Source organism: Marmota monax, unplaced genomic scaffold (assembly GCF_021218885.2).
Source record: "Marmota monax isolate L192 unplaced genomic scaffold, Marmota_monax_Labrador192_F-V1.1 WCK01_AAM20220418_F8-fsc00035, whole genome shotgun sequence".
NCBI classification, from domain to species: Eukaryota; Metazoa; Chordata; class Mammalia; order Rodentia; family Sciuridae; genus Marmota; species Marmota monax.
Window position 1 is genome coordinate 3,152,973 of NW_026691961.1, and position 25,936 is coordinate 3,178,908.

Genomic DNA, 25,936 nt, shown 5'->3' on the forward strand with positions numbered 1-25,936 from the left:
AAGCCAGCATTCTTTCCCGCTTACCCACACAAACCGGGAATGCAAAGTGGGGTGATGTTATTTGTAAGGAGATTCCTAATTTATCTTAAAATCTTAAGTTATCAAGCATTGTCGGCTACTTTATTATAAATACAAGTCACTTGGGGTTTTATGTGGTGAGATCGGGAAGTTCAGGAGCAGAATTCGCATGGATGGCCTTTGCTGTAACATTTCTCAGCAATAGAATAAACCGGACCAAATCCTATGTACCTTTCAAGGCCTAGCCCAAGTGTCTCCTTCTGCATGAAGCCCTTTCTGTCCCCTCCCCTGCGGGGAATAGGCTGTACTTCAGTCTTCCTGGGTCTGGTTCCTATGGCTTGTTAACACATAAGCCCTATAATTTTTTTTAATTGAGGTGAAATTCATATAAACATAAATTCAGCCATTTCAAAGTATGTGATTCAGCGACATTGAGTCCACACCCCGTGGTGTGCCGCCATCACCTCAAATTCCAGAACATTCTATCACCAAAGGAGACCCTGTGCCCGTGAAGCAGTCACACTGCCATGCCCACTGCTCCCAGGTCCCAGCAGCTGCTCAGTCTGCTTCCTGTCCCTGTGGGTTTCATGGTCTGGATGGAGTCCTACCAAATGTGATCTTTTGTGTCTGGCTTCTTGGACTGAGCACGATCTCGAGGTTCACCCACATTGTAGCACTTGTCAGCGCATCGTCCCTTGTCGTATCTGAAGAGCACCCGTCACCTGGATGGACCATAAGTTGTTTTTCCCGATGGTGGACACTGGGCCTCTCCCCCTTGGGGCTGTTGTGAATGTTGGGGAGCAGGTTTTGGCGCGGCTGCGTGTTTTCTGCTCTGGGGGGGATTACCTGTGAGTAGAATCGCTGGCCCGCGTGGGAGCTCTGTGTGCAACCCTTGTGGGAGCTGCCACAGTGGCTGACCACAGTGGCTGCACCGTGTCACATTGTCACCAGCAGAGTTACCACCTTGCCCACACCTGCCACTTTCTGCTTTTGTGTAATTATTGATTTGTTTGTTGTGGCCTTTCTAATGGGGGTGCCACCTCTGGAACTATGGCTGTTTCCCATGTTCCCCGCGCTCGCCCCAGGGGCCACGTCTTGTCCACCTAGGTTATGGAATGAATGTTGGTCACACAGATCAGCAAACCCTCTGACGGGGCTCAGTGAGCGCCCTCTCTATTTTCCACAGCTGTCCCCTGACTCCAAACATCGGCTTTGTGCAAATTGATGGCTCCCATCTCGCAGGAGAGAGAGGATCAAGGCCGACGCTTGGCCAGAAGACACGCCATCCCGTGCTCGGGGTGGGGACAGCATGGGTGAAGCTTGTGTCCTACGGGGGAAGGAGGAAGGAAAGGGCTTCGATAGAAAGATTTGAGACTCTTTCTAGGAGCTTAGTGGCTGCCAGAGACCCTGGGGACGAGTGGGCAGCTGCCTTGCTGATGGGGTGTTCGGGCCCCAGGAAGGAGAGCCGCCCAGTCCATCCAGGAAAGGCCTGTAGGTGCTGAGGGCCTAGGAGATGGCCTCTCCTCCTCCTCCTGAGTCCTGTGAGGGTGGCCAGGCCCCCATGGGGACAGCGCTGGGCAGCTTGCTCTGGCTCCGATGGACATCTCTCGCATCAGCTCTTCCTGGCCTTTCCTCTGTCCCTTAAACACATCAAGTTCATTCCTTCCTCCGCCACCGGCCCTGACACTCACTGTTCCCTCTGCTTGGTGAGCCCCCTCCCTGCCTCCCGAGTCTCAGTCCTTCATGACATTTGGGGCCGTCCCCCAGCCTCACCTCTCAGAGAGAGTTGGTCTCCCTGCCAAAATGGCAGCCTTCGCCTGTGCCCCACCGTCCCGCAGCTTCCTTGGGTCTAAAGGCCAGTTCTACCACTTTCGTGCTGTGTGGCCTTGGACATGTTACTTAACCCCTCTGAGCCTCCATTTCTTCATCTCTTCAGTCAGTAAATAAACTAACTCCTCGGGGACTCATTATGAAGATTAAATTTGCTATGACATATAGAGAGCACTTAGCCTAATATGTGACATCTTGCATTTTTTAAACTGTCCAAACTTTTGTTGTTAAAATTGTGGTTGCTGCTGTTAAGGGCTCTAAGGGCAGAAGAAAACATTCTGTGATGGATTGAAGAAAATAATTGGAGGCAGAATCTAAAAGAAGTCAATGAAACAGGCACCCACTGTCAACGGATCCACCCACAGCTACTCATTTAGAAGCTGCTGGAATCCGTCTCTTGCATGGTGGGTGCAAACGGAATGAGAGAGGAAAAGAAAAAAAAGTGACTTTCTCACCATTTTCTTTCTCTGCAGAATGAAGTGGAGCTGGGGGAGCTGCTGCTGTCTCTGAATTACCTCCCGAGTGCCGGGAGACTGAATGTGGACATCATTCGAGCCAAGCAGCTTCTTCAGACCGATGTGAGCCAAGGCTCAGGTACACTCAGATCCCTTCCTCCCCTAAATTCTTTAAGGGGACATCTGTGTTTGTTTGGGGGAACCTGATTTTTCTGCATCCTGTGTTCTCTTGATAAGGCCTTGGGAGAGCAGATAGCATTCAGAATTAGGATGCTAGTTCAAGAAGGAAAATAAATGATCAAACATCTCTTAGGATGAAGCAGGTACTTGATACCGTCTTGGGAGCCCTGTTTGAACTGGGAAGTGGACTGTGACCAGGTGTGATCACTCTTGAAAAATCTAGATTTTCTTTGAACACACGGAAGCCCCGAGGAGGTTGCTCACCTTCACAAAACTGTGCCTGCAATAGAGACACCATGCTCTAGGTGGCGGTAGTGTGTAATGACTTTGTATTCCAATCCACCAGCATGGTGGGCACAGCCTGGTAGTTTCTTTTTTCACCCCCAGCTCATTCCATGTGTAGCATAAATCTTTATGAACCCCAGCTTTGAAAGGCATATGTGTTAATTGAAAGGACTACGTGTTAAGTGTCTATAGCAAAACCAACTCAAACATGACTTTTAATGAACTAGAACAGGTTCTGTGACATTTGTATGTAGCTTCTCCCATGACAGCAAAAGGTATTCTTGTGAAAATAGCCACGGTCCCTGGCACCTCTTAAGTTCAGTGGTAGAAATATTGTTTTCTCTAAATGTAATAAACAAAATAAATTATATTTGCAATAAGGTAACAACCGAGTCTAGAAGACTCAAAAGACACATTGTAAAACAGGGGGTTTCAAGGGAACTGGTGGAAGAATTGGTGTGAGGTTTGGAGAGTTTCAGACTCATCCCAGTGGGAGAGAGACGGTGTGATGAATGAGTAAAAAGGTTCAGGAGTCAAACTTCCTGGAACCAAATCGCAGTTCCGCTGCTTACAGATGATGTGGTCTTGGGGGAAGGTATTTAACCTCTCTGAATGCCTCGATGTCTCCATCTCAGAAGTTGGCATAATAACAGTATTCATCTCACTGCATTGAGATCTTAAATAAATGTTGAATTAGTTAATGTACATGAGTCCCCTTTCTAAACTATAAAATGATCGAAGGATGATATTTATAATTCGTTAATCTCTTTTCTCCTGTGGATGGGCTGTGAGCTCCCTGACGTGATAAATTTGTCAGCAAAGATCCAGGGTAACCTCTGAGCCTGGTTTTAACTCTACTGGTCTGAGCTTGAGCAAGTCATTTGTTCTGCTGAGTCCTCAGTTTTCTTACCTTAAAATGAGCTCCGTGACTGAAACCTGGGGGAGGTTGGTAAATATTAGATAACTGGGGATGAAGGACAAGGATGAGCAGATAAGGAGTGGTTGGGGAAATGGTGCGTGGATGATAGAAGAGATGGATGGACGGGAGATTAATCAATGAAAGAGAGGTCTGGACTGGTGGAGGGGGTGGTCCTAGTGGAGGGGTGAGTGGATTCGTTTCCATGGTCTTCAACATTCTCTGGTGCTGTGTCCAAATCTCAGACCCATTTGTGAAAATCCAGCTGGTGCACGGACTCAAGCTCGTGAAAACCAAGAAGACATCCTTCTTAAGAGGCACCATTGATCCTTTCTACAATGAGTCCTTTAGCTTCAAGGTTCCCCAAGAAGAACTGGAAAATGCCAGCCTCGTGTTCACAGGTGGGTAGCCCCCTAGACCTCGAGGAAGCCCAGGTGAGGCACGTTCAACCCCTTCCTGTCCCAGAGTCGAAAGGCATCTGGAGCGAGTTGTGTTTAGGAACGTCATGTCGGATGTTCAGCCAGCTGAGTTTGAATCCACTTACCATCTGTGAACTTGGGCAAGACCGTGGAGCCGTGTAACAAAATCGTTCTGTGTTATGAATCTGACTCTGGAGCTAGATTTCCCGGAACTGCCACATGATAACTCAGATCTTTGACCGGTCACTTGACTCCTCTGAGCTTCCGTTTTCTCACTGGGGACAGTAATGGTGCTTGTATCATAAGATTCTTGTGATGAATAGGTATCTAATGACCACAGAACAGTACCTGGTACATAATAAGTGCTCACTGTGTGGAATCTTTGATGATGATGATGTTGATGATGATGATGATGATGATGATTCAAGTTCCTTAGTCTAATAGGGGGACATATAAGAAAATAGAGTCAATAACTCAGAGATGAGGACTTTGAAAGGGTTCCCAGAGGATAGAGTGTTTAAGTAAAGGCATCATCTGCCACTGTCCTGTAGAGTTCAGTCTGCTTTTTTCCAGGGTGTGATTTAGTCTTGTTTCCAGGGTGCAGTAGTCACACTGTAGCTTAAATCAACAATCACAGTTCCTGTGCTCGGGAGCGTAGTCAGATTCTTGCTGAGTGGCTCTGAGTGAGCATCTCTGACAAGGCGGCAGTCAGGGAGTTGGCTGGGGCTGCAGGCTCATCTGAAGGCCCAACCAGGGAAGCTCTGTTGTCTTTTTTATTGTTGTTATTTGTTTATTTATTTATTGTTGCACCATAATCATATGTGTGGTTGGATTCATCGTGAGGGTCTGTGCTCGAGCGCTCTCTTGTAGTGGTTGGCAGGACTCAGTTCCCTGCAGGCTGTTGGATTGGGGGACTCGGTCCCTTCCCGGTGGTTGGCCGGTGATCTTCCTCGATTCCTTGCCGCATGGACGGCTCCATGGGGCAGTTCACAGCATGGCAGACGGCTTCCATTGTGGTGGTCACGTGAAGGAGCGACAGAGGGAAAGGAGGAATCTTTTGTCATCTGATACTGGAAATAACATACTATCACTCTCGCCCAGTTCTATTCATGAGAGCAACTCGCTGGGTCCAGCCCACATTCAAGAGGAAGGGATTTCACAAGAGTAAAAATGGTGTGAGGTAGGGGTCAGTGGGAGCTGTCTCAGAAACCATGCGCACGTGGGATCGGAGTCAGTGAAAGTCACAGTATCATTCCATGTATCCTTATCACAGTAGGTACTTCCCTATATCATGGCTGATATTCACCATGACCCGCCCTGTCAGTCAGTCACTATTATCGTCCTCAGGTTACAGGTCTAGTGACTCAGGCTACGCAGCCCTTCCAAGCTCTCAAGTGAAGAAAGAGAGAGAGGATTCAAGCTCTGGTCTTGCCAGCTCGACAGGTCAAAGGTCTGCATTTCCTCCAGCACCTGGTAGGGCTGGCATTGGGGACCCAATGTCACCCCTTCAGGAGTCCTTCTCGGGGCACATGGAAGCTCTCTGCTTAGATCTAGTCTAGAATCCTTGGCCCCAGGTCTCCCATGAGCTCAGGGCTGAAGAACCCTCGTGCAAGGCTCCCTCTGCACAAGGTGGTTACACTTCCTGTATTGCACGTGTCCATCCTCAGAGGCCCCCCATGGGCCCGTTGGTTTTGGACCATCTCAGGGCCTGTGGCTTGGAGTCTGTGGCTAATGAAGCGCTGCCTGCCCTGTGCAGATCTCACGATCCTCACTGGTGCAGCCTGTGACAGCTGCTGTTACAGACCAGGGCCACCCCCTCCAAGGTGTCAGGCCCCGACAGATCAGTGACTGTCCAGTCCCTGAGTGGCAGGCGAGCAGGCCGAGGTTGAACCAAATGCAGATCAAGGCGTGAATATCTATTCCCAACCTGGACTGGTATAAAAGACTTCCTGTGGCCTGCTTGGACGAAGAGGGGACCTCAGAGGACCCTGGGAGCCCCAACACTTCCATATTTCACCTAAAATTTTACGACAAAAGCAGCACATGCTTGTTAGATTGAGTGACATGACAGAAAGGTGTACAAGGCCCAAGGACCAGAAGGTCAGGGGTTGAGTGCACAGGCTGGAGATCCAGCCTGGGTCCCAACTTTGCCACTCAGTCACCTTGGTGGCCCTCGGCTAGTCTGTGTGCTTAGGTTTTTCTCATCTGTGAAACGGGAATAACAAGGACCCCTCTAAGGAACACTAGGTAGATCCACAAGATCAGCACACACACACAGTGCAGGGCGCTGTCCCTAGCACAGAGTGAGCACTCTCACAACTTTTCTGTGGGGGACTGGAGATTGAACTGAGGGGCGCTTAACCACTGAGCCACATCCTGGTCCTTTTTTATATTTTATTTTGAAACAGGGCCTCACTAAGTTGCTGAGGCTGGCTTTGCAATCCTCCTGCCTCAGCCTCCTGAGGGACAGAGTCTCACTGAGTTGCTCAGGGCCTCACTAAGTTGCCGAGGCTGGCTTTGAACTCGCCATCCTCCTGCCTCAGCCTCCCGAGCTGCTGGGATTACAGGTGTGCACCACTGTGCCCAACATATGTAAATGTATTTTTAAGGCACCCAGATATTTCTGATGTTCAGTCAGGGTTCAGAGCCACCGTGTGAGTAGGAATCACGGCTGGCTGGCATTTTATATACAGGCCATTGGCTGGGATAATAGAGGAAATGGGGATGCAGCCTGTAGAAATCCAGGCAAAGCTGCCGAACTCCTGAATGCAAATCCACAAGATTCTAACTTGCTTTATTTGTCAGCAGAGAAAGCGGCGCTGTCACCTCCAGGCTGACGATCTCAAACCCAGCCCCCTTGTGTGTTTCCAAACACTTCATCACAAAAGTCAGGTTGATCTGCAATTTAAGCATTTGCCAAGAATCCCCAATACAAACCCGCAATTAGCTGCTAGGCTGGGCTTTCTGAATAGTTCCCTTTTCCCTGTGGGGAGGAGGGTTCTTCTCCTGCAACTTTCAATTAGGTGATTTCTGCAACTGAGGGTTTTTTTGTTTTTTTTTTTTAAAGGAAGACAGAAAAGAAAAGAAAGGGGAGTATTTACTTTTTGACTCCTGAGATAGCAACGTGTGGTCCAGAGTCCTTCTGGGAAATGCAGGAAGGTTTACAGAACCCAAGGAAAGTGGAGCTGGCCCCGGAGGTCTTTGGGCCACTTTGGAAGGAAGAAAGGGAGGGAGGGAAGGAAGGAGAAGGAGGAAAGAAAGAAACTTAATGGCGATACTTCAAAATATTAGAAATGGAATTGTCATATGATGTAGCGATTCTGTGTCTAGGTATATGTGCAAAGGAATTCAAAGCACGGACAGATATTTGTACACCAATGTTCACAGCAGCATTATTCACAATAACTAAATGGGGCAAAATACCCAAGTGTCCAAGCAGGAATGAATGGAAAAAGAAACTGTGGTCTGTCCATACAGTGGAATATTACTCAGCCTTAAAAAAGAAGGAAAATCTGTCACCTGCCTCAATATGGAAAAACATTGAAGATGGGCGGTCATTAAAGGACTCACAGTGCATGATTTCATCTATTTGAAGTATGCAGAGTAGTCACAATCATAGAGAATAGAATGAAGGTCCTTAGGGGATGGGAGGGGAGGCATAGGGAGTTATTGCTTATTGGGTACACAGTTTCAGTTTGGAAAGATCAAAAAAACCCAGGTAGGAGCCAAATGAACCTTTCTTCTTAATAAATTTCCCAGCCTCAGGTATTTTATTATAGCAACAGAAAATGGGACAAAGACTTTTTTAAAATCCTGATGACCAAGCTCCAGCCCATAGTAACAGAACCAGCCTGGGTCTCTGCTTTTGTTTTGCTCTTTGGGGAGCATCTGTATTTGTCGGAGCTGGCCAGATAGCTCTCTTATGCAGGCTGGGCTGGCCAGCCTTGGCCTAGATGGCTCTGCCTCCCTCCCAGCTTGCTGTCTGTTTGGAGGCCTCCCAGGCCCCACTGTGAGAGCAAGTTCCAAGGCACCTGGTCTGTTTTCCATAATTACTTGGCTTTCTGCAGCTGGAGCATCAAATTGGTTAATTGAATCTGCTGGGGCAATGAGATGGGTGGGGAGACGCGGCAGGAACAGCTGAGAGGCCTGGAAGGCAGGGCTGGCACCGGAGGACACGTCTGAAAAGCAGGACCCTGGAGAAGCTGAGGATACGCAGCAGGGAGACAGGATATCCTGTCTGAGGGGCCCAGCCTGTCTGAGGTGGAGGCCGTGGGCTTGTTCTAAGACACAGATGTCCCTCACAGTCCTGGCCCTGCCTCGGCCCAGCCGCCACCTCCTCTCCACAGGCTCCCAGCCCTCTTCCCCTGACTCTGTGGGCACCAGCCCAGCTCTGCCTCCTCGAGAGAGGGTTGCAGGCCCATCAGTATCTCAGCAGGTTATGATTGGGTTCAGATTTCGCCTCCCACCTGGCAAGCCCTTGACATTGGGTAAATGACACCCCTTTGGGGAGCCCCAAGTTCTTCCTCTGTCATGAGCGTCCAGCCTCAGTCCTTCATAGCATAAGCTTTAGATCGCGCCTTGTACAGAGTTAGTGCTCCATAACTAGCAGACGGGATGCTCCTGATGCTGCTGGGAATAGATGGACCCTACCCAGAGGGACGGCCCCTGGAGTTGCGCAGACCTGGGTTTGGATCTGGGCCCCCCTGTCAACCAGCCAGGTGACCTCAAGCAAGTGGCTCCACCTTTCTGAGTGCCAGCTTCCTCTTGTATCCAATATAGCAAATCGTGCCTCTTATGGGAATTAGAGACAAGTCAGCATATGGGCCCATCCAGTCCAGAAATGGACGCTTGGAAAATCCTGTCTGCCGTTTTAATCATCACAGTGTGAGAGAGTCGGAATGCTGGCACCCGGGTGGTGGACAGCTCGGCCTAGCTGCCTGTACCCGTCTCTCCAGCGTCTCCCTCACCTAATCGCCAGCGCCCCAAAGCTGCCAGCTGGTGCCGTGTCCATCAGCCAGGGACGGATGCTAGATCTGTGCCAACCCGGCCGCAGGACCAGGCCAGTTTGTGCTTCCTGCTGTTCCCTGGGATCGGCAGATGGGAGACAGGTCACAGCAAGAGCTGGCCTTGCCGCTGAGCTCCAGACCTGGTCACGGGGAGTGAGTGGAGGAAGACTAAAGGCCATGCTCTCTAACCAGAGGCCATGAAGGTGCACCCCTGGGAGCCAGAGTGTGGGGACGATCACAAAGCGGGGAGATTGAGAAGGGACCACAGACTTGTGCATGAACTTCAAGCTGCTCACAAGCTGATCTCACCCCAGATGGTATCACGTGGGCTTTCAGAACTGAGCTACAGGGTAGTCCCTAACCCAGGTCCTAAACTGGGCCCTAGGGGACACCTCAGAGGGGCCGACGTGAGCAGCACTGCCTAGGCTTGGCAAACAGGGTTGACATTGCAGTCACAGTCTGCAGACGGCAGATGAGAACCTGTGGTCAGGACCTACCCTGGTCAGCTGCTGACACATCGATGCATGCTGCAGGATTTAAACAAGACACTGAAGTCTCATAATGTTCAAAATGACGAGGATACGATTTGAAATGACTTGATTTATGAGGACTGGGGAAATCTGACAAATTCTTAGAAATTAGGATGGACAGATACCAACTGCAAGGTGGCCTAGATATGGGAACAATCAGACTTTAAAGCATCGATGATAACCATGCTCCAAAAGGTACGGCAAACCCTCTTGAGAACAATAGTAAATGGGGAATTTCAGCACAGAGTAGTAGTTTAGTTAGTTTTTTTTTTTTTAAGACCAAATGGAATTTTTTTCCCCAATTGGAAATTTTATAACGGAAGAAGCACAATAACTGAAATAAAATACTCACTGGGTGGGCCGAATGACAGAATGATGACGATAAAGGGAAAAGGGAGTGAGCTGGAAGAGAGATCGAGAGAAATTATGCAGCTTGGGCCACAGAGAAAAGAAAACTGGGACCCAGGAAGAGGGATCCAGAGGTCTAATTTCCACCATGTGAATCTTGGAAGGAGAGAAGAGAACAGAAGTGGACGAGGGCAACTTACCCTGGAGGAGCTCAGGCAGGTTCCTTACCAGGTTGCTGGGACCCCATCTCAGCCACACCACCCCAGTTCTTCCCTTCCCAGAAGGCATTAGCAACCCCTGGGGACACTGTATGGCCCTGTGGCCAATGTCGGCCAGACGTGGCTTCTGTGTGTCAATGAAGACATTGCTTTACCTCTCTGATCTTCCATTTTCTTATCCAAACAGTGGCAACAGTGGTACTTATGTCCACCGTAAACCTCCTGTGCCCTCATTATCCTCATTTAGCAAACATATAAGGGACAATCTGTATTATGGCCATTTTTCAGTTGGAGAAACTGAAGCTCAGAGAGGGAAAATGCGATGGGTTCAGCCCCGACAGAGTCGGAGACAGCAGTGCCCACGAGACTTTTCCTCATTTCAGGTACGAGCCACAGGTTCAAGTTCAGGGGGTCCATAGGACGTCTCCATCAGCCGAGGGAGGAGGGCAAGTTCCTGGTGGATTTATTACTGTTACCTCCTCCTGGCCACCCCGTGTGACCATACAGAGCACAGCTCACCGAGTCTTGGTGTCTGGTCCTTTACGTGGTCCAGTCACACTCTGTCCAAGTGTCTTTCCTTCCACCTCCAGCCCCGCCTCCAGAGGTCTCATAATATCTTTAGTCTTCAGTGTCTCTAGACTTAGCACTAATGCCATGTGGCTCTAGAGTCCCATCATATGTCACATTGCCAGGATGACCTGCCACCAAAGCCCTGAAGCACGCAGGCTCTCCTCTGAGGCAGGACATTCCAGGGGTGAGGGGTCACTCTCAGGAGCCCAGGACAGAGGCCAGACCTCTCTTGGGGCAAGGAGAATTCCTCATTATGCAGGAATTTATTAAACTGGTGACTTACCAAAGTCACTCAGCTGGCCAGTGGTTGAGTGGTCAACTAACGCTGGTTGGTTCCTAAGCTCCTCTCTCTGAACCTCTACGCCGTGGGTGACGTGCGTGAGCATCCCCTGGGGATCTGGTTAAGAGGCAGATACTGGCCCTGTAAGTCGGGAATGGCCCCTCAACATCTGACAGAAAGACCCAGAGGAACACATTTTGAACAGCAAGGAGACCCTCTCTCTGTTTCTCCCAGGGGACCCCCAAATGGCCAGAGCAGGGAGACCACGTGAGTTTGCAGAATTAGCAGGGGCAGGTCCAGCAGATCCTGAGGGAAAAGAGTTTTGTGGGTTTTCCCCTCAGTTCACTGAGGAGCCTTTGTAGCGGTTCGACCAGGGAATGAACATGATCTTGAGTTTGAAAAGCATCATCCCTGCTGTTAGCCAGGGCTTTCAAGAGAGCAAGGGAGGAAGGTGGCAGAGGATTCTTCTGGAAAGCGACTGCGTTGGGCCAGGAGAGAGGTGATGGTGGCTTGGACCAGGCAGGCGGCAGAAGGGGTTCAGAGAAGCAGCTGAGTGGACTGTAATTTTGGAGGTGGAGCCGGTGGAACATGTGGGTGGGGTAGACGGGGAGGGCCATTCCCTGGGCCAAGCCACTGAGCTGGGCCCAGTCTGGGCTTCCTGTCTAGATCCTGGCTCCCGCCCTGCAGGCTGTAGTGGGGACAACAGGGAAGGATGTGTGTGCTCTTCTCAGCCCGGCGCTGGGTGTATCTGAGGGCGTCGATCCTACAAGTGGGCAGAGGCCAGAACTCCTGCCAGCAGTCAGCAGATGGAAGTGCAAACCTGTCACCCTGGGGGCTCTCCTGGCACAGCCCTGAGCCCTGGTGGCACCTGCCTCTCAGCTTCTCCTTGAGGCTGCCCAAGTTGGCCCAGGCGGTGAGACTTGGCTGGATCTTAGGCATTCATCTGGGAGCCCGAGGCAGCCTCTGGAGACCAGGCCGGCTGCCAGAGCCCCTGGGGTTTTGTGTCCCACTCAGAGAAATGGCTGTTGAATGACTTGATGCCTTTGGATGGAGCCTTATTCCAGACGTATCCCTGTGGGGTGTGGGGGACCGAGGAGCAGAGGATTTATCCAACCACACGTGTCCCTGCAGGGCCCCAGCTGGGCCGGGTGGGCAGGAAGCCAGCAGAGACCAGGCTTCCTCCCTGTGGGCAGGCGACAGCTCGGGCTCGGCCAGCGCCCGGGTAAGGCTTGTGTGGGGGATGACGTCAGACACCCAGAGCATGTTTCTAGACGTCCCCGGCCGTCACCTGGTCCTGACTTCAGCCACCCAGCCAGTGCTGTCGTCAGCAGCTTGACCTTTCCAAGCGCAGGGCCTGCAGGGTGCCAGCCACAGCGTGAGCTGACATTTCAAGGAAACCTTTTGCTCTAGCGAAACTGGCTTTGGCTTAGAAATCAGAAAACTGGATCCCCAGAGCTTTGCAGCTGCCTCATTTTGAATAAGACCTTTTCATGCCTTTAACTCTATTCTTCATCTATCAGACGCGAATAAAAATCCCTCTCAGGGTTGTTCGTGCCATATTTGACCATAATAATAGCAAACTCGCATCTAGTGCTTCCTACGGAGCCAGGCACCGCTCCAAGTGTCGGGCACGAAATAGCTCATCTCGTCCTCATGGCAACACTGTAACGCTGAGACCATGTTTGTTACCAGTTTGTGGGTGAAGAGACCGGGCAATGAGAGCCTTCAGAGTGCCTTGTCCCAGTTCCTGAAGGCAGGATTCAAACCCAGGTCATCTGGACCAGAATCTGGCCACCCAGCTCCAGGTTCTACTCCCTCAAACACGTGGACAGCCCTTTGACCCTGAAGAGCTGCATTTGTTATTGAAGCAAGAGCAGAAAGATAGAAATAATACAACCTTTCTTGGCGCTGGCATTCAGGTTGGGGTAAGACAATTGATAACCACATTATTAATCCTAGAGTAAGGGCATCAGAGAGGGCCTGGAGAATGACTTTAAATTGCATACTATGAGCTGAGAAAGGGCCAGCTATGCAAAAATAAGGGGAAAGAACATCTAAGTAGAGGAAATGGGAAGTGCAAAGGCCCTGGGGCAGAATAGGCTGGTTTTGGTGAAAGAAGAGGAAGAAGGTCAGACTGGCCAGAAGGTAGTTGAAGAAGAGAGTAAACTGTGCAATGAGGTCAGAGCCTCAGGTCAGGGCCATGGTAAGGGGGGTAGGTGGTAGAGTTTATCAGACACCTACTGTATGCCCAAGGCTGTGAGGCACTGGGGAACAGATGTGGCTCCTGGCTCTGTGAAGGACGGGGTAAGATGACATGCGCGCAGGGACTTAGCACATAGCAGATGCTCCGTGGGTGTAATTTTCTCTCTTTTCCAGTTTATAAGTCATTATGAAAACTTCTCTGGGTTTCTGCCTCCCCCTTATTAGAGCAGCACAGAATGTGGTTGGCTTATCATAATAAGCTGGAAAATCGTAATTAGAGCGAGCTTGAAGCGAGGGCCCGACTAAGCAGGCAGGTGGGCAGAGTCAGCAGAGCCGGCGGCCGGTGAGAGAGCACAGCGTCCCTCCGCCTTCCTGAGCAGGCGCGCCCCACTTCCAGGGTACAGGCTTTGGAGCCTAACTGTTGGTCACCCCTTTTAAGATCCCGGGTTACAGACCAGGCGCATGACCAGGACAGTGTCTTCTGACTTGGTGACCAAAGTGGACATTCATGTTCTTCTGTGGGGGTCCCTTCTGCTGGACCTATTGGGGCTGCGAAGGCAGCTGGTGGGTGAAGTGGAGGGTGGGTTCATCTTCTGTCTTGGTTCAAGGTCACCCTTGGCCTCTTGGTGGCCTCTTTGGTAATGAGGGGACCAGGACATTTAACATATGCCAGGATTGCCTTTGATAAAAGGAGAGCCCCCAGCCTCGTTATGAGAAGTGTCCCCAAGCCCAGTGAGTCCCAAGGGCATCGGAGGGCCGTGGCAGACCATGCTTTCTAAGTTGTCCAGTGTGGCTTGGAGAAGGAAGCCCAGCAGGGTCGCGGGAAAGGCCTGACTTGGAGGCAAGGAGTTCATCGGTAGCTCTTTGTCCCCACAAATCGTAAGCACCAGCCTCTGTGAAAGGTTTACTATCCTCCAGTCACTGTCCCAAGGCCTGTGGGAGCACTAATGACCAACCAAGTAGGTCCCGTGGCCTTTCCCTGCCCACCCTAAGGGCAACCCTGTAACGCTGAAGGCGCTTTGTTACCATTTTGCGCAGGAGAAATCCAGGCAGCAGAGGGGCTGGCCTTGTCCAAGGTCCTGAAGGCAGGACTCAAACCCAGGATTCCTCCCCATTTTACAGGGGAAGAAACTAGCAGAGGGGGCTCAAAGGACGGCTGGGAACTGAGAGAGTTGCTGTGTTAGTCGAGGGAAGGCCACGGGGGTTTGGTGGTGGGCACCACAGACACCTGCTGCTTCCCGGGTAGTCTGTGGCTTCCCTTCGCAGGTGACCCTCCCTGCCAGGATTCAGCCAACCAGTCTCCTTCCGTTCCTTGGCTCTGCTCTCTTCTGAGGCCCTGGAGGGCCTTGCCTCCAGCTGATGATGGGAGAGGGAGAGGGAGAGTAGTGAGGGTTGCATGGGAAGATGTTTGGGGCCAGGCCTGGGAGTCATGTCAATCACTGCAGTGGCTGCTGGGAAATGTAGTCCTACCTTGAGTCCATGGAGCCTGGTGAGCAGTCGCTGGGGACCACACAGAGCCCGACCTTGCCCTTAGCAAGCTTGCTGTGCCGCCTCCCTGTGCACCGTTCGCCGCTGAGTGCATCCTCAGGTCAACACTGAGGGACTCCCATGTCTCCAGATCCCAGGCTGGCAGTCACCTGGGCCACCTTGTGCCCAGCAAGCCCCAGGCACCTGCTGATTTATGAAAGCAGTTAGACCCAGGTTCTCCACGGGGATGGCATGGTGCCCCAGGGGATCACGGCAGTGCCTGGAGGCCCTTTAGCTGCACAACTTGGCCTCCTCCCAGGATCTAGTGGGGAGAGGCCAGCTGTGCTGCTGCATGCCCCCCAGTGCACAGCCGCCCCCCACAGCAGAGGAGGAGCAGCACAAAGGTCATCGGCACCCAGGCCAAGGCACCCCTAGGTCGAATGGTGGGATTCTATGGTCTCCTGGAGCATGGGGGACCATGACGTCCCTGGGGAACTAAGAAGGGCAGGTCAGGTTGGGCACGGAGCCTGCTGGCCCCTTTCCTGCACCTGTCTGGGGTTCATGTACCCTCCACATGGTACTGTCACCTCCCTGCGTTCCCAGTGGGCCCTCTTCAGCAGCCTCAGTGGGACAGATGAAGGGTAGAGCATGCGGGGTCCCTTCCAGGCGGATCTTCATGGCTTCCCCGTCTCCAGCCGTGAAGATGGGTGCGAGCAGAGACAGCGTGTTCTGCAGACGGGAAGGTGAACGGGGGTTTTCAAAATCAGGCCTCTGCCCTCCCCTACCTGGTGGGTGCTTGTCATGTGCACATAGTGACCTGAAGGGGCCGCGTGAGCAGGAGGAGCCCTGGCAGCTCTTTAATCCTATTCTAAAAGATGCATTTTTCACATACTATATCATACTCCACTAAGTCAATGAGACGAGGAACAATTTATGGAATCAGTCCCGTTGCTGAATAGCGAGTGGATTCTGGGGTGTGTGTGTGTGTGTGTGTGTGTGTGTAGAGACACTGTTGGATTGAACCTCCTGGCACATATTTCTTGCCCAGTGTGTCCAAATGGTCCTGGAGCTAAAATCCCAGCAGTGGATAATTAAGTCCCTGGGTTGTGTCAGGTCTATGTATCTTTCCGTTTCATTGTCCATTTGCAATCCAAAAAAAAATGTGCATAAATTTTCACCAGATTAAGAAGCAGAACATTCCCAGAAATTCCCTCCCATCCCCTTTCCGTGGCCACTCCTTCCCCTGGGATAACCGTCCTGAGTCTTCTCACCTAACACCCGGGCGCCTCTTTTCAATCTCTGTGTAAATGGAATCATGCCTCCTCTTCCACCCAACGTTGTGGTCACATGTATTCCTAGCACCTAGCACCTAGCACTCCTGCTCTTGGGGTCGTGTTTCGGTTTGTGACAATGCCAGGCTGTTCATCCAACAAAGCACACACAGAACACCCCGGCAAAGGTGTCTGTATCCATCCTAAGAGTAGGGTGATTTGTAAACACACTAGAATGTGCCCGTCAACAGCAGCATCATTTCTATCAAGGAGTCATGGGGGATGCTGCGTGAGCCAAGCAGCCAGGTTGGGAGCAGGGACTTAGGACATGAAGTCATCAGGACCCAAGTTCAGACCCCAGCTTTACCACCAGGCCATGGCTGGGTCCCAGCCTTGCCTCCACCTCTCACTCTGATCTGACACCTTGCCTTGCACCAGGCTTCAGGACAGACACCGCAGTGACCCACACCATAGATTGAGGAGTAGACTCCACTTGGGAACAAGGAACAATGACCGAGGACAGGCCTTAGCAAGAAAGGCAGAGGCTTGACTTCCACCTGCCATCCCTCGAGAGCTGTGACCCAGCCAGGCACTGTGACCCAGGACTTTGTGTCTGTCCTGCTGCCACTTTTTGGGCAGGCAGCCTGTTGGTGCAACACCTCCAGCCTGGATGCGATGCCAGAAACCAGAGACCACAGGGGATTATGCTCATCTTTCTCCAGTGGAGGAAGCCCCGCCCCCCAGAGGCCAGGGGCACTGGTCCTAGACAGACCATGGTCCAGCACTCCTTCCTGAGCTTCAGGGGTCACTTTTGAACAGTTCTGCTCATTGCACTTACACCCTGAGCCTCAGCCTCCTTATCTCAAAAATGGGAGACCATTCAAACCCTGGCAGGTGGCCTTGAGGGTGAGACAAGATCTTGCGTACACAGGACACAGGGGTCAGAGGACTGCTACTGTTCTTTAAGCAATGTCACTGTTATTCAGAACAAGTCTCTTTTGAAACTACCCCAGAGTATGCCCCACATTAAAAGAAAACATAAGTAGCAGAATTTTTCATCCTTGGAAGTGAGTGACATGTTTTGTAATGGTTTGGGTCTTGGAAAGCTAAGTGAGTCCACAGATGGAGCTCAGGAATGCCTCCCTCCCCCTTAATCAGAAATAAGGCATCATTCTAAAGAAATAAGGCTGTTTTCTCTGGGTATTTTTAAGGGGGTTCTATTCCCCATCTAAATGTTTGCATGAGAGGCTTTACCTTAGACCAGGAGATCTGAAATCTGTCTGTGTGTTAGGGCCAACCCAGGAGAACTTTCTAAAAAATACTGATGCCTGAATACCACCTCCAGAGATCACCACAGTGGGCCATGGATATCCCTTTCTCCACCATAACAATTTAAAAAACTCCCCCGTGACTATAGTGTATGCTTGAGATACGAATTGATGTCAGAGGTTGGCTGGAGCAGATTGCGGAATCTCCTCCCCACAGTATCCGATTGAGCAGGTCTGGTTAGGCCTGAGAATTTGCATTTCTAACAGGTCCCTGGGTGCTGCTGATGTTGCAGGTCTGAGAGCCCACTTTGAGAAGCTATACCAAGCTACAGCTTATAGGCCAAATCTGGCCCACTCCCTGTTGTATAAATAAAGTTTTATTGGATCCTAGCCACACCTGTTCGTAGACATACTGTCTATAGCTGCCTTCTGCTACAACAGCCAATTTGAGAACTTGCAACAGGACCTTAGGTGCTCCTCAGGGCCTCAGACACTTGGTATCTGTCCTTTGATGGAAAAAGTGTGTCCACTCTGGCCTAAAGTAGCACCTCAGCACTCTTTGGATCCTTTATCCCCTCCACCCAGGGGAGAATTGCCTTCTCTGATTGGGAAGAGGGTGAGCGCCTATGCAGAGGTCCCTGGTCCTCTGCTGGGTGGGGTTGCAGTGTTAAAAGTCCCCACCCATCACAGGCAGCATTTTCTGTCACTGTTAGGGCTCCACCCTACAGGGACAAGATCTGCACCGTAGCATTCAGAGAAGTTTAATCCAACAGAAGAGCAGATGTCAGGGTCCTTGTTTGTAGAAGGAACAAGGCTAGGCCATCAGGTCAGCTGACAGTCCTGCTCTTGCATCTAACTTGTATGGCTGCACCTGGGAGCATTTTTAAAACACCTGGCACAAGTCCCCCATTCCTAAACCAACCAACAGGACCTTTGGAGCTAGCTGCGGGGGAAAGCCGGGCACTGAGGAGAGATGATTCAGAGCTTCAACAGGTATCTTGTAACTAGCTCTGGAGACATTTGCAGGGAACAGTTCCCCTGGTGCCACCGTGCCAGCAGATCTGAAACAAATGTGCAAAGACGGTCCCCATTCGGATGTTTAAATTGTGGCTGTTCATGTAAAAACAAGCACATGGCTTTACAGTCGCACCTTTAAATGCTTCCCCCCACGATGGTGTGATTCACACCCAGAGCCGAACGCCATTCTTCAACCATATGTCGTCCTGACGAACGCAGGAGCCACGCGGCTCAGTCTCCACCGAGGAATAGAGAAGTGGTCCGGCAGCCCCAAAGGAGTCGGAAAGAACTTTCCATCTTGACTTCAGCTCCTAAAGAAGGCGGAAGAGCTCCTCGTCATTCCTAAGTCCCCTCCAGTTCAGAAGGGCTCCTGAGCCATTTCTCAGAGGCCTCCCTCAGCCTCCGCCTCGTCTCCCCTGATTTGGTCTGAAGCCTCTTATCATTGCTCCCTCCTCGGACCGGGGGCTCCTTTTCTCTTGGTCTGCAAAGCTCCCTGGATATCAGCGGCTTTCCTTGAGGGGCTGAGGCGAGGCGGGATTTGGTGTTAATGAAAACGCATCTCATCTTTCATGCTTTTTCCCTAAGGCAGAGGTTGGAAAATCCAGGCTCTAGTTGACATTTGGGGCTGGACGATTCTTGGGTGCCAGGGGACTGTCCTGTACCTTTAGAACGTTGAGCAGCACCCTTGGGCTGGACCTACTGGATGTCACTGATTCCCGCCTCTCCACTGAAAACAGGGTGATAGATATCTCCAGACATGGCCAGACTGAGAGGGCAAAATCGGTCCCAATTGTATGAAAGAATTCAACAACTCAGCGCTGCTTACAGGGCTCAGGAAGTGGGGCTCCAACTTTGGGGCTTGTGCTTTCAATGGGATGAGGGGGTCCCAAGGTGAGGAGTCCACAGAGGGAGGAGCCCAGGGCTCCAGGGAGCCACATCTTGCTTTCTGGTCACCTGGGCATGCGGAGCTCCCAGATCTCCCCACCCAAAGAGCCCACCCCTGTTTCCAGGGCCTGCCCCGTGCTCTCCAGGCCCAACCCAGGGAAAGGGGGCCGCCCTGCCAGTGTGTGCCCTCCAGGCACAGGGAATGGAGATAATAGTAGCACTTACCGCCCAGGACTATCGTGGGGGCTGAACATTTGATTGGCAGTCCACACAGCAGGCAGGGCTGGCCCGCGGTTGGCACTGTGTAACTGTTAGACGCTGTTGTGTTGGTTTTCCTACCCGTCGTTCCTGGGCACCTTTGACAGTTTGTTTCTCCTGCTGCTGGACCAAAAAGCCGCCACCCTTCAGATGCTGGAGACAAATGTGCTGGTCCCTAGAGACACGGGGGCAAGGTCCCTTTGAGAGGAATCATCATGGGATTTTCCAAGGCCATTCTGACCCCTGGCACCCCTCACCTCGCATGCTGCGTTGGGGACCTGACTCCTTTTCAAACACACATGCGCACACACTACAGAGGATCCCCGGTTGACAGCAGTTTGACTTAACAATCCTTTGAGTTTACGATGATGTGAAAGGAAACTCAGACGACCATTCTAGGGATTTTCGGGGTGGGGAAGTGATTTGTTTTGTTGAGTACCAGGGATTGAACTCAGGGCCACTCGACCACTGAGCCACACCCCCAGTCGTATTTGGTATTTTATTTAGAGACAGGGTCTCACTGAGCTGCTTAGAGCCTTGCTTTTGCTGAGGCTGGCTTTGAACTCGCGATCCTCCTGCCTCAGCCTCCCGAGCCTCTGGGATGACAGGCATGTGCTACCGTACCTGGCCAGCCATTCTGTTTTTTAAGTGCAGTTACATGAAATATCCAACAAGTGACATGAGATGTCCAATGCTTTCTTATCAAACTGACTTCTGTGAGATGGTTTTGTTGGGCTGTAGGCCAATGTGAGTGTCCTAAGCCCCTGGGAGGCCAGCTTGGCTGGGCTGTGGTGTCTGGTAGGTGGTGGGTATTAAGCGGTTGTTTTAACCTGATATTTTCAGTGTATTAGAAAGGTTCTATGGGATGTAGCTCTATCCTAAATGGTGTTATTTTTTTTCTCCGTGTATCTTTTCTTCTGATCTTGTCCTTGTGACATGGGAGGTTCGAGGAAAGTGGGGAATGGGTGAGATTTTCTTTCTGAGATAAGAAAGAGAGAAATGAAGCTTAGAGTTTCAATTTCTACTGGACCACATGGTGGCTGGGCGACTCTGGACTCTCTTCACCTCTGAGCCTCAGATTTCCCATCTGCAAAATAGGGGTGTAAGCAGTACCTTCCCTAGTCAGGTTGCAACGCGGATTGAATTTTATAAATGTACATAAAGTGCTTTTCTCAGTGCCCAGTACAAAAAGCTCAGGATTCGGTGTGGTTGATTTTTAATTATTATGATGTGGTTATCTAAATTGTGGGTTACTGTCGGAAGGAAAAACAAGAAGAAAGTTCTGTCTGAGCAGCTGCCATGAATCACAAAATGAGCCAAGAAAGCTCGGAAAACATCACCCTGAAGTCATGGATGAAACTTCTTAGAACAACAACAAAAGTCAGAGCTAAAGGTCGGGACTGGAGACGTGCATCTGGCAACTGGTGGTATAAATGGAGAAACTGGTGGTATAAAAGGCAAAGATCTACCTTGTTTGGAAGAAAAATCTGAAAGGAGCTTTTATGTTCCAGAAAGAAGAAAAAGAGGGAGTGCTGTAGTTTTGGGGAGTTTTGCAGAAGTTGCAAAGGGAACGGGGGTCATTGTGTTGGGACGCACCTACGGGAAGGGAGGAAGCAGGTGAGGCTCTGCAGGTGTCCTTTAGCAGTCAGCTCTGCACACCCTGAGAAGTGGGGGGACCCTTTTAAGGAAGGCCTGGGAAGCAGACCAAGGTGCATCTTGCCGGCTTAGCACATTTTTTTTCCAGAAATCCAGGAGCAATTTACCCGGCACCCACTGCTGCATCACAGGGTGCAGTGTTGAGGTGTTGGGGTTCTGGCCACACTCTGCAGGTGTCCCTACCCTGTGCTGTCAGGCTCAGAGTTGCATGAAACGGCAGCCAGAGCCCGGGCCCCAGAGGAGAGCCCACTGTTACCTTGCGAACCCAGCTTGCAAGATGAAGACCTGTCGCATCTGCTCCCGTTGGTGGAATTGAGATGTTTTTTCTTTCTTTTCTTTTAATTTGCAGTGTTTATCACACCCACATTCCAAGTCATCCAGCTTCCCTTCCAGAACCGTCTGCCTTGGCAAACGAAATTAGCAACCAAAAGAGTTTAGCTCCCACGGAGAAGAACAAATTCATTTTTACTGCAAATATCAACATGCGAGAGCCCCAACTTGCCCCTGACTCATTCGGGGCACCGGGATTTTTGACTGGAGCAGTGGGTGGTCTGCCTTCACCTGTCTGGACCTCAGTCTTCCCAGCTATAAAAGGGGCCAGTGAGAGCAGCTGCCTTGGAGAGGTGGTTCTCAGCAGGATTGGCACTGTCAGGAGAAGATACTCTTGCTTGTTACAGTGTAGGGCTGTGTGAACTGGCACGGGTTACTGACACTTGGCATCCAGTGGCCAGAAGTGCCACTGACCATGTTTAGGACTGCCCATTATAGCACAGAGTGAATCGACCCAAAATGTGCACAGTGCTGAGAATGAGAAACCTGCTTTAGAGGGCGTGGTGTAGATTCCATGCATTAATCTATGAAACGTGCTTAACACATAGTAGGTGCTCAGTAAATCAGTATTGCTTCTCGGGCTCCTCCAGAGCCTGCCCTTGGGACCCAGTGGTTCCCTGACCTGGGTGGCTATGGTGATCGGCACCACAGAGGTAGACAGATCTGTCAATAACTCTTAAGTTAAAAACTCATTTCAAATCTGCAATGATTTTGCTGTAAAATACAGTAAATAGATTCTTACAGAAAGCCTGAGAATTCCTCCCCATGAATTTTGTGCACCAGCTGTGTGTCATCTGTTCTAATGCATGTTTGGGGTGGAGGGTTTGCTTGTTAGTTTTTTTTTTTTTTCTGCTATAATCTGGGTTGTTCAGGTTGTTGGGAAATGGGTTCCTGATGACCAGGGGGCACTTGGAGTCAATCCGTTATCCAGTAATACATTCATGTCTACATTCCAATATGGCCCCGGTAACAGTGAGTAGGAGAAATGGGGTAGGGAGGTGCTTAGAACAAAAATTGTAGTTCTGAATATTTCTAAAGAGAGGAAATTTAGGGCCCTAGTTATAAGGAATTGGCTTCTTTTGCATGTTGGTTGCTTCAAACGCTGCTAGCCGTTTGACTCGGTTTCCTTAGCCATTAAGGGAGGGGGCAGGGGTCTCTGTCTCATTGTCTCTCATCCCTGTTTTGGATTCTAGTTGTCAAATCTTAATACTCTGTTCTCTCCAGCAACACACTCCAGCCAGGGAGGGCGAATCTTGGTATTCTCCCAAGAGACTTTTATTATAGAAGTCATTAGTTCTACATCAGCTTCAGCTTATAAATTTGCATTTTAAATTTTGAATTTTTTTTTCCAAAAATGTTCCGGGTGCCCTCACTCTACCAAGTGATCTGCAAAGGCTGACGCCTGCCAGTCAACTCAGATGGCCAGGACAGCGCTGCCCTCCCCTGGGGAGGGCTGCGTCCCTCCAGCGCGCCCACCTCGCCTCCCCAGAGCCAAGTGATTCACCAGCCAAGTTACTTTGCAAATTGGGATAAGACGCGTAGGCTATTAGACTTCCTTTTCGTTTTCTTCCCTTCTGGCGATTTAGATGTGAATTCTCTAAGAGCCACTTATTTTTTTTTCTTTGTTTTCTTTCCAGAATATGTACTGGTGATAAGAAGTTCAAACTGTACATACTTACGTAATACAGAAATTATAGCGATTTCGCTCTAGAGAAAGTTGCTCTCCACCGCTGGGTGAACTGACACTCTTCTATACAGTTTTCTTGACATGTAAATCTCTGCTTTATCAAAAAGAGGTTGTATTTACATGTACAGTTTGCAACCCACTTTTGTCTCCCAGCAACGTCGTAGAGACTTTTCCATCTCATGTACTTGGGTATGTCTCATTTTTAACAGTAATGTGGATTTCCATGCTATTATTACATGAGATTCTTAGCGCTCCTCAGGGTCAGTGTAGGCACCTCCCAAAGTGGATTCTCGGATGATCACTTGACCCACAGAAAGTAGCACTAAGGGAGTGGGGAGATGAGATAAGAGAGGATTGTGAGGGTCGGGGTTGTGGCTTAGGGGTGGAACACTTGCCTAGCATGTGTGAGGCACTGGGTTCGAATCTCAGCACCGCATAGAAACCAACAAATAAGTGATTGAATAAATAAATAAATAAAATCTATTTTTTTAAAAAAGGAAGGATTGTGAGTTCAAAGCCAGCCTCAGCAACTTAGAAGTAACTTAGTGAGACCCTGTCCCAAAATATAATAAAATAAAAAGGGCTGTGGATGTGGCTCAGTGGTTAAGAGCCCCTGGGTTCAATTCCTGGTGCCCTCACCCCCCACAAAAAAAAGAAAGGGGGGCAAACCAGTTGGGGACATTTGATGAGCGAGGGGTCTACAGTCTACAAGGTCTTCAAAACCACCCTCTGGTTCACTAGAGGGACTCACAGAATGGAGCAAAGCCATTGTGTTCACAGTGACAGTTGATTATAGCAAAAGGATTCAGACATGAGTCCAGTTCATGTTGGATTGCAATCCCCAATGTGATGTCAAGAGCCAGGCCTGGGGGTGGCCATTAGGTCCTGAGACCCACGCTCCCAAAAGGAACCAGTGTCCTTACAAAAGACACCAGGGAGCTGGCTTGTCCCTTCTGCCATATTGGAAAGTGGTGAGAAGACACCATGAGGAAAAGGGCCCTCACCAGAGTCCAAATTCGCCAGCTCCTTGATCTTCCCAGCCTCCGGAACTATAAGAAATAAATTTTCTTTCTTTCTTCCTCCCTTCCTTTCTTTATTATTATTATTTTTTTGGTACCAAGGATTGAATCCAGGGGTGCTTTACACTGGTAAAGAGCCACATCCCCAGTCACCCCCGCCCCTTTTTTAAAAATATTTTTTAGTTGTTGATGGACCTTTGTTTTATTCACTTATTTATCTGCGGTGCTGAGAATCGAACCCAGTGCTAGGCAAGTGCTCTGCCACTCAGTTGCCTAGGCCCTTGCTAAGTTACTGAGGCTGGCTTTGAACTCACAGTCCTCCTGCCTCAGCCTCCCGAGCCACGGGGGAGAAATAAATATTCTGTTGTTTATAAGCCACTCAGTTTTTGGCATTTTGTGATAGCACCCTGAACAGAATGACATCATTCCTGCTCTGTAGCCGAAAAGCGACATTATGTTAAAAAAAAAAAAAATACATGAGCAAATGGGTTTGGCAGTGTTCCAATAAAACTTTATTTACAAAAACAGGTGGTGGACCGGATCCAGCTTGGAGACTCTACTTTGCCAAACCCGTCTGTGTAAAATATACTTGTATGTGCATTTGTGCAGAAAATTCTGTGGGATAACAGTCCTCTAAGGGAGTGTGTTGGGATTCAAGTTAGGACGCTTTTATTTTGAACAGATACTCCAAAAGTCGAACCAACTTGCTCTTCCAGCAAGAGCACATGAGAGTCCTTAAGATTTCCTTTCTTAAAGCCCTTTTCCCCCCCAGGTGTGGTGGCGCATGCCTGTCATCCCAGCGGCTTGGGAGGCTGAGGCCGGAGGATGGTGAATTCAAAGCCAGCCTCAGCAAGGTGCTAAGCAACTTAGTGAGACCCTGTCTCTAAATAAAATACAGAATAGGGCTGGGGATGTGGTTCAGTGGGCGAGTGCCCCTGAATTAAAAAAAAAAAAAAAGCCCTTTCCCAAGGACATAAAACCCATACCCATTTAGGTATGTTATTCATTGATATCCTCAAGCTTTGGACACAGGGAGAAGGAGAGAATGTTTTGCCCCTGGAAGAAAAAAACAAATGGAGCCTAAAACAGTCTCATAATTGTATTCTGTTAGATCTGATGCCCTCAGGGAAGGGGAGTCTGGAATTCATTCTTGTTTGGTGACCTCCAACCTGTATCCCCCACTAAGCATGTTTCAGAGAAGTCCTGAGTGCTCCCTGTTTTTAAAATTGTTTTTCAAGTGCGTCAAAGAGCCTTAATCCTTTATTAAACAAAGATTCTATTCCTGACATTTCCCTTCTTTTGTAAGGGATTTTCATGTAAATGAAGTCCACCTGTGTGTACTGGGCACATTACCAAATGTACAAAAAACATACATGGTCCATTTTTTCCCCCACAGAGCTGACCAGGCACAGGACCCCTGGAGGGACGTGGCTTTGCGTTTGACTGATCCTACGTCATTAGGTCTTCTTGGTTATTAGATATTGGATGGGGGCAAGAGGGTCTTGTCTTTATTTTTCCACTCCTCTTTTTTTTCCCCCCATTTTTATCATTTGAAATGCTTGGCATGAGCCCCACGGGGGAGAATGGGGCTCGTTAGTGTTCAAGCTCTGTTTGGGGCTGCATATTTTAGCTGTTTTATCTGATAATCGGCCTCCCTCCTGGGATCCCGCCTGCCTTGGCTCGGCTCACGCTGGGTGAGTGTGTGATCTTTCCCCCTCTGCGGCCCTTCATTTATGAGCGACACAGCCTGCTCCCCCATTAGCGGGCTGCTATGCTTCAGCTACCCACATGCACGTAAAGAATTAGACAGAACTTGGCCGG

The 25,936-nt window shown here is 50.1% G+C and overlaps 1 protein-coding gene across 12 annotated transcripts in view; it reads left to right on the top strand.

Moving 5' to 3' along the window:
- Window positions 1-25,936, top strand: part of Syt17 (synaptotagmin 17) — a 92,662-nt gene that overhangs the window by 37,390 nt on the left and 29,336 nt on the right. For all 12 annotated transcript variants that reach the window (XM_058576135.1, XM_058576099.1, XM_058576225.1 and 9 more), the window contains 2 exons: window positions 2,322-2,442; window positions 3,930-4,085. In XM_058576135.1, the coding sequence (XP_058432118.1) occupies window positions 2,322-2,442; window positions 3,930-4,085 (277 nt within the window). The remainder of the gene's footprint in view (window positions 1-2,321; window positions 2,443-3,929; window positions 4,086-25,936) is intronic.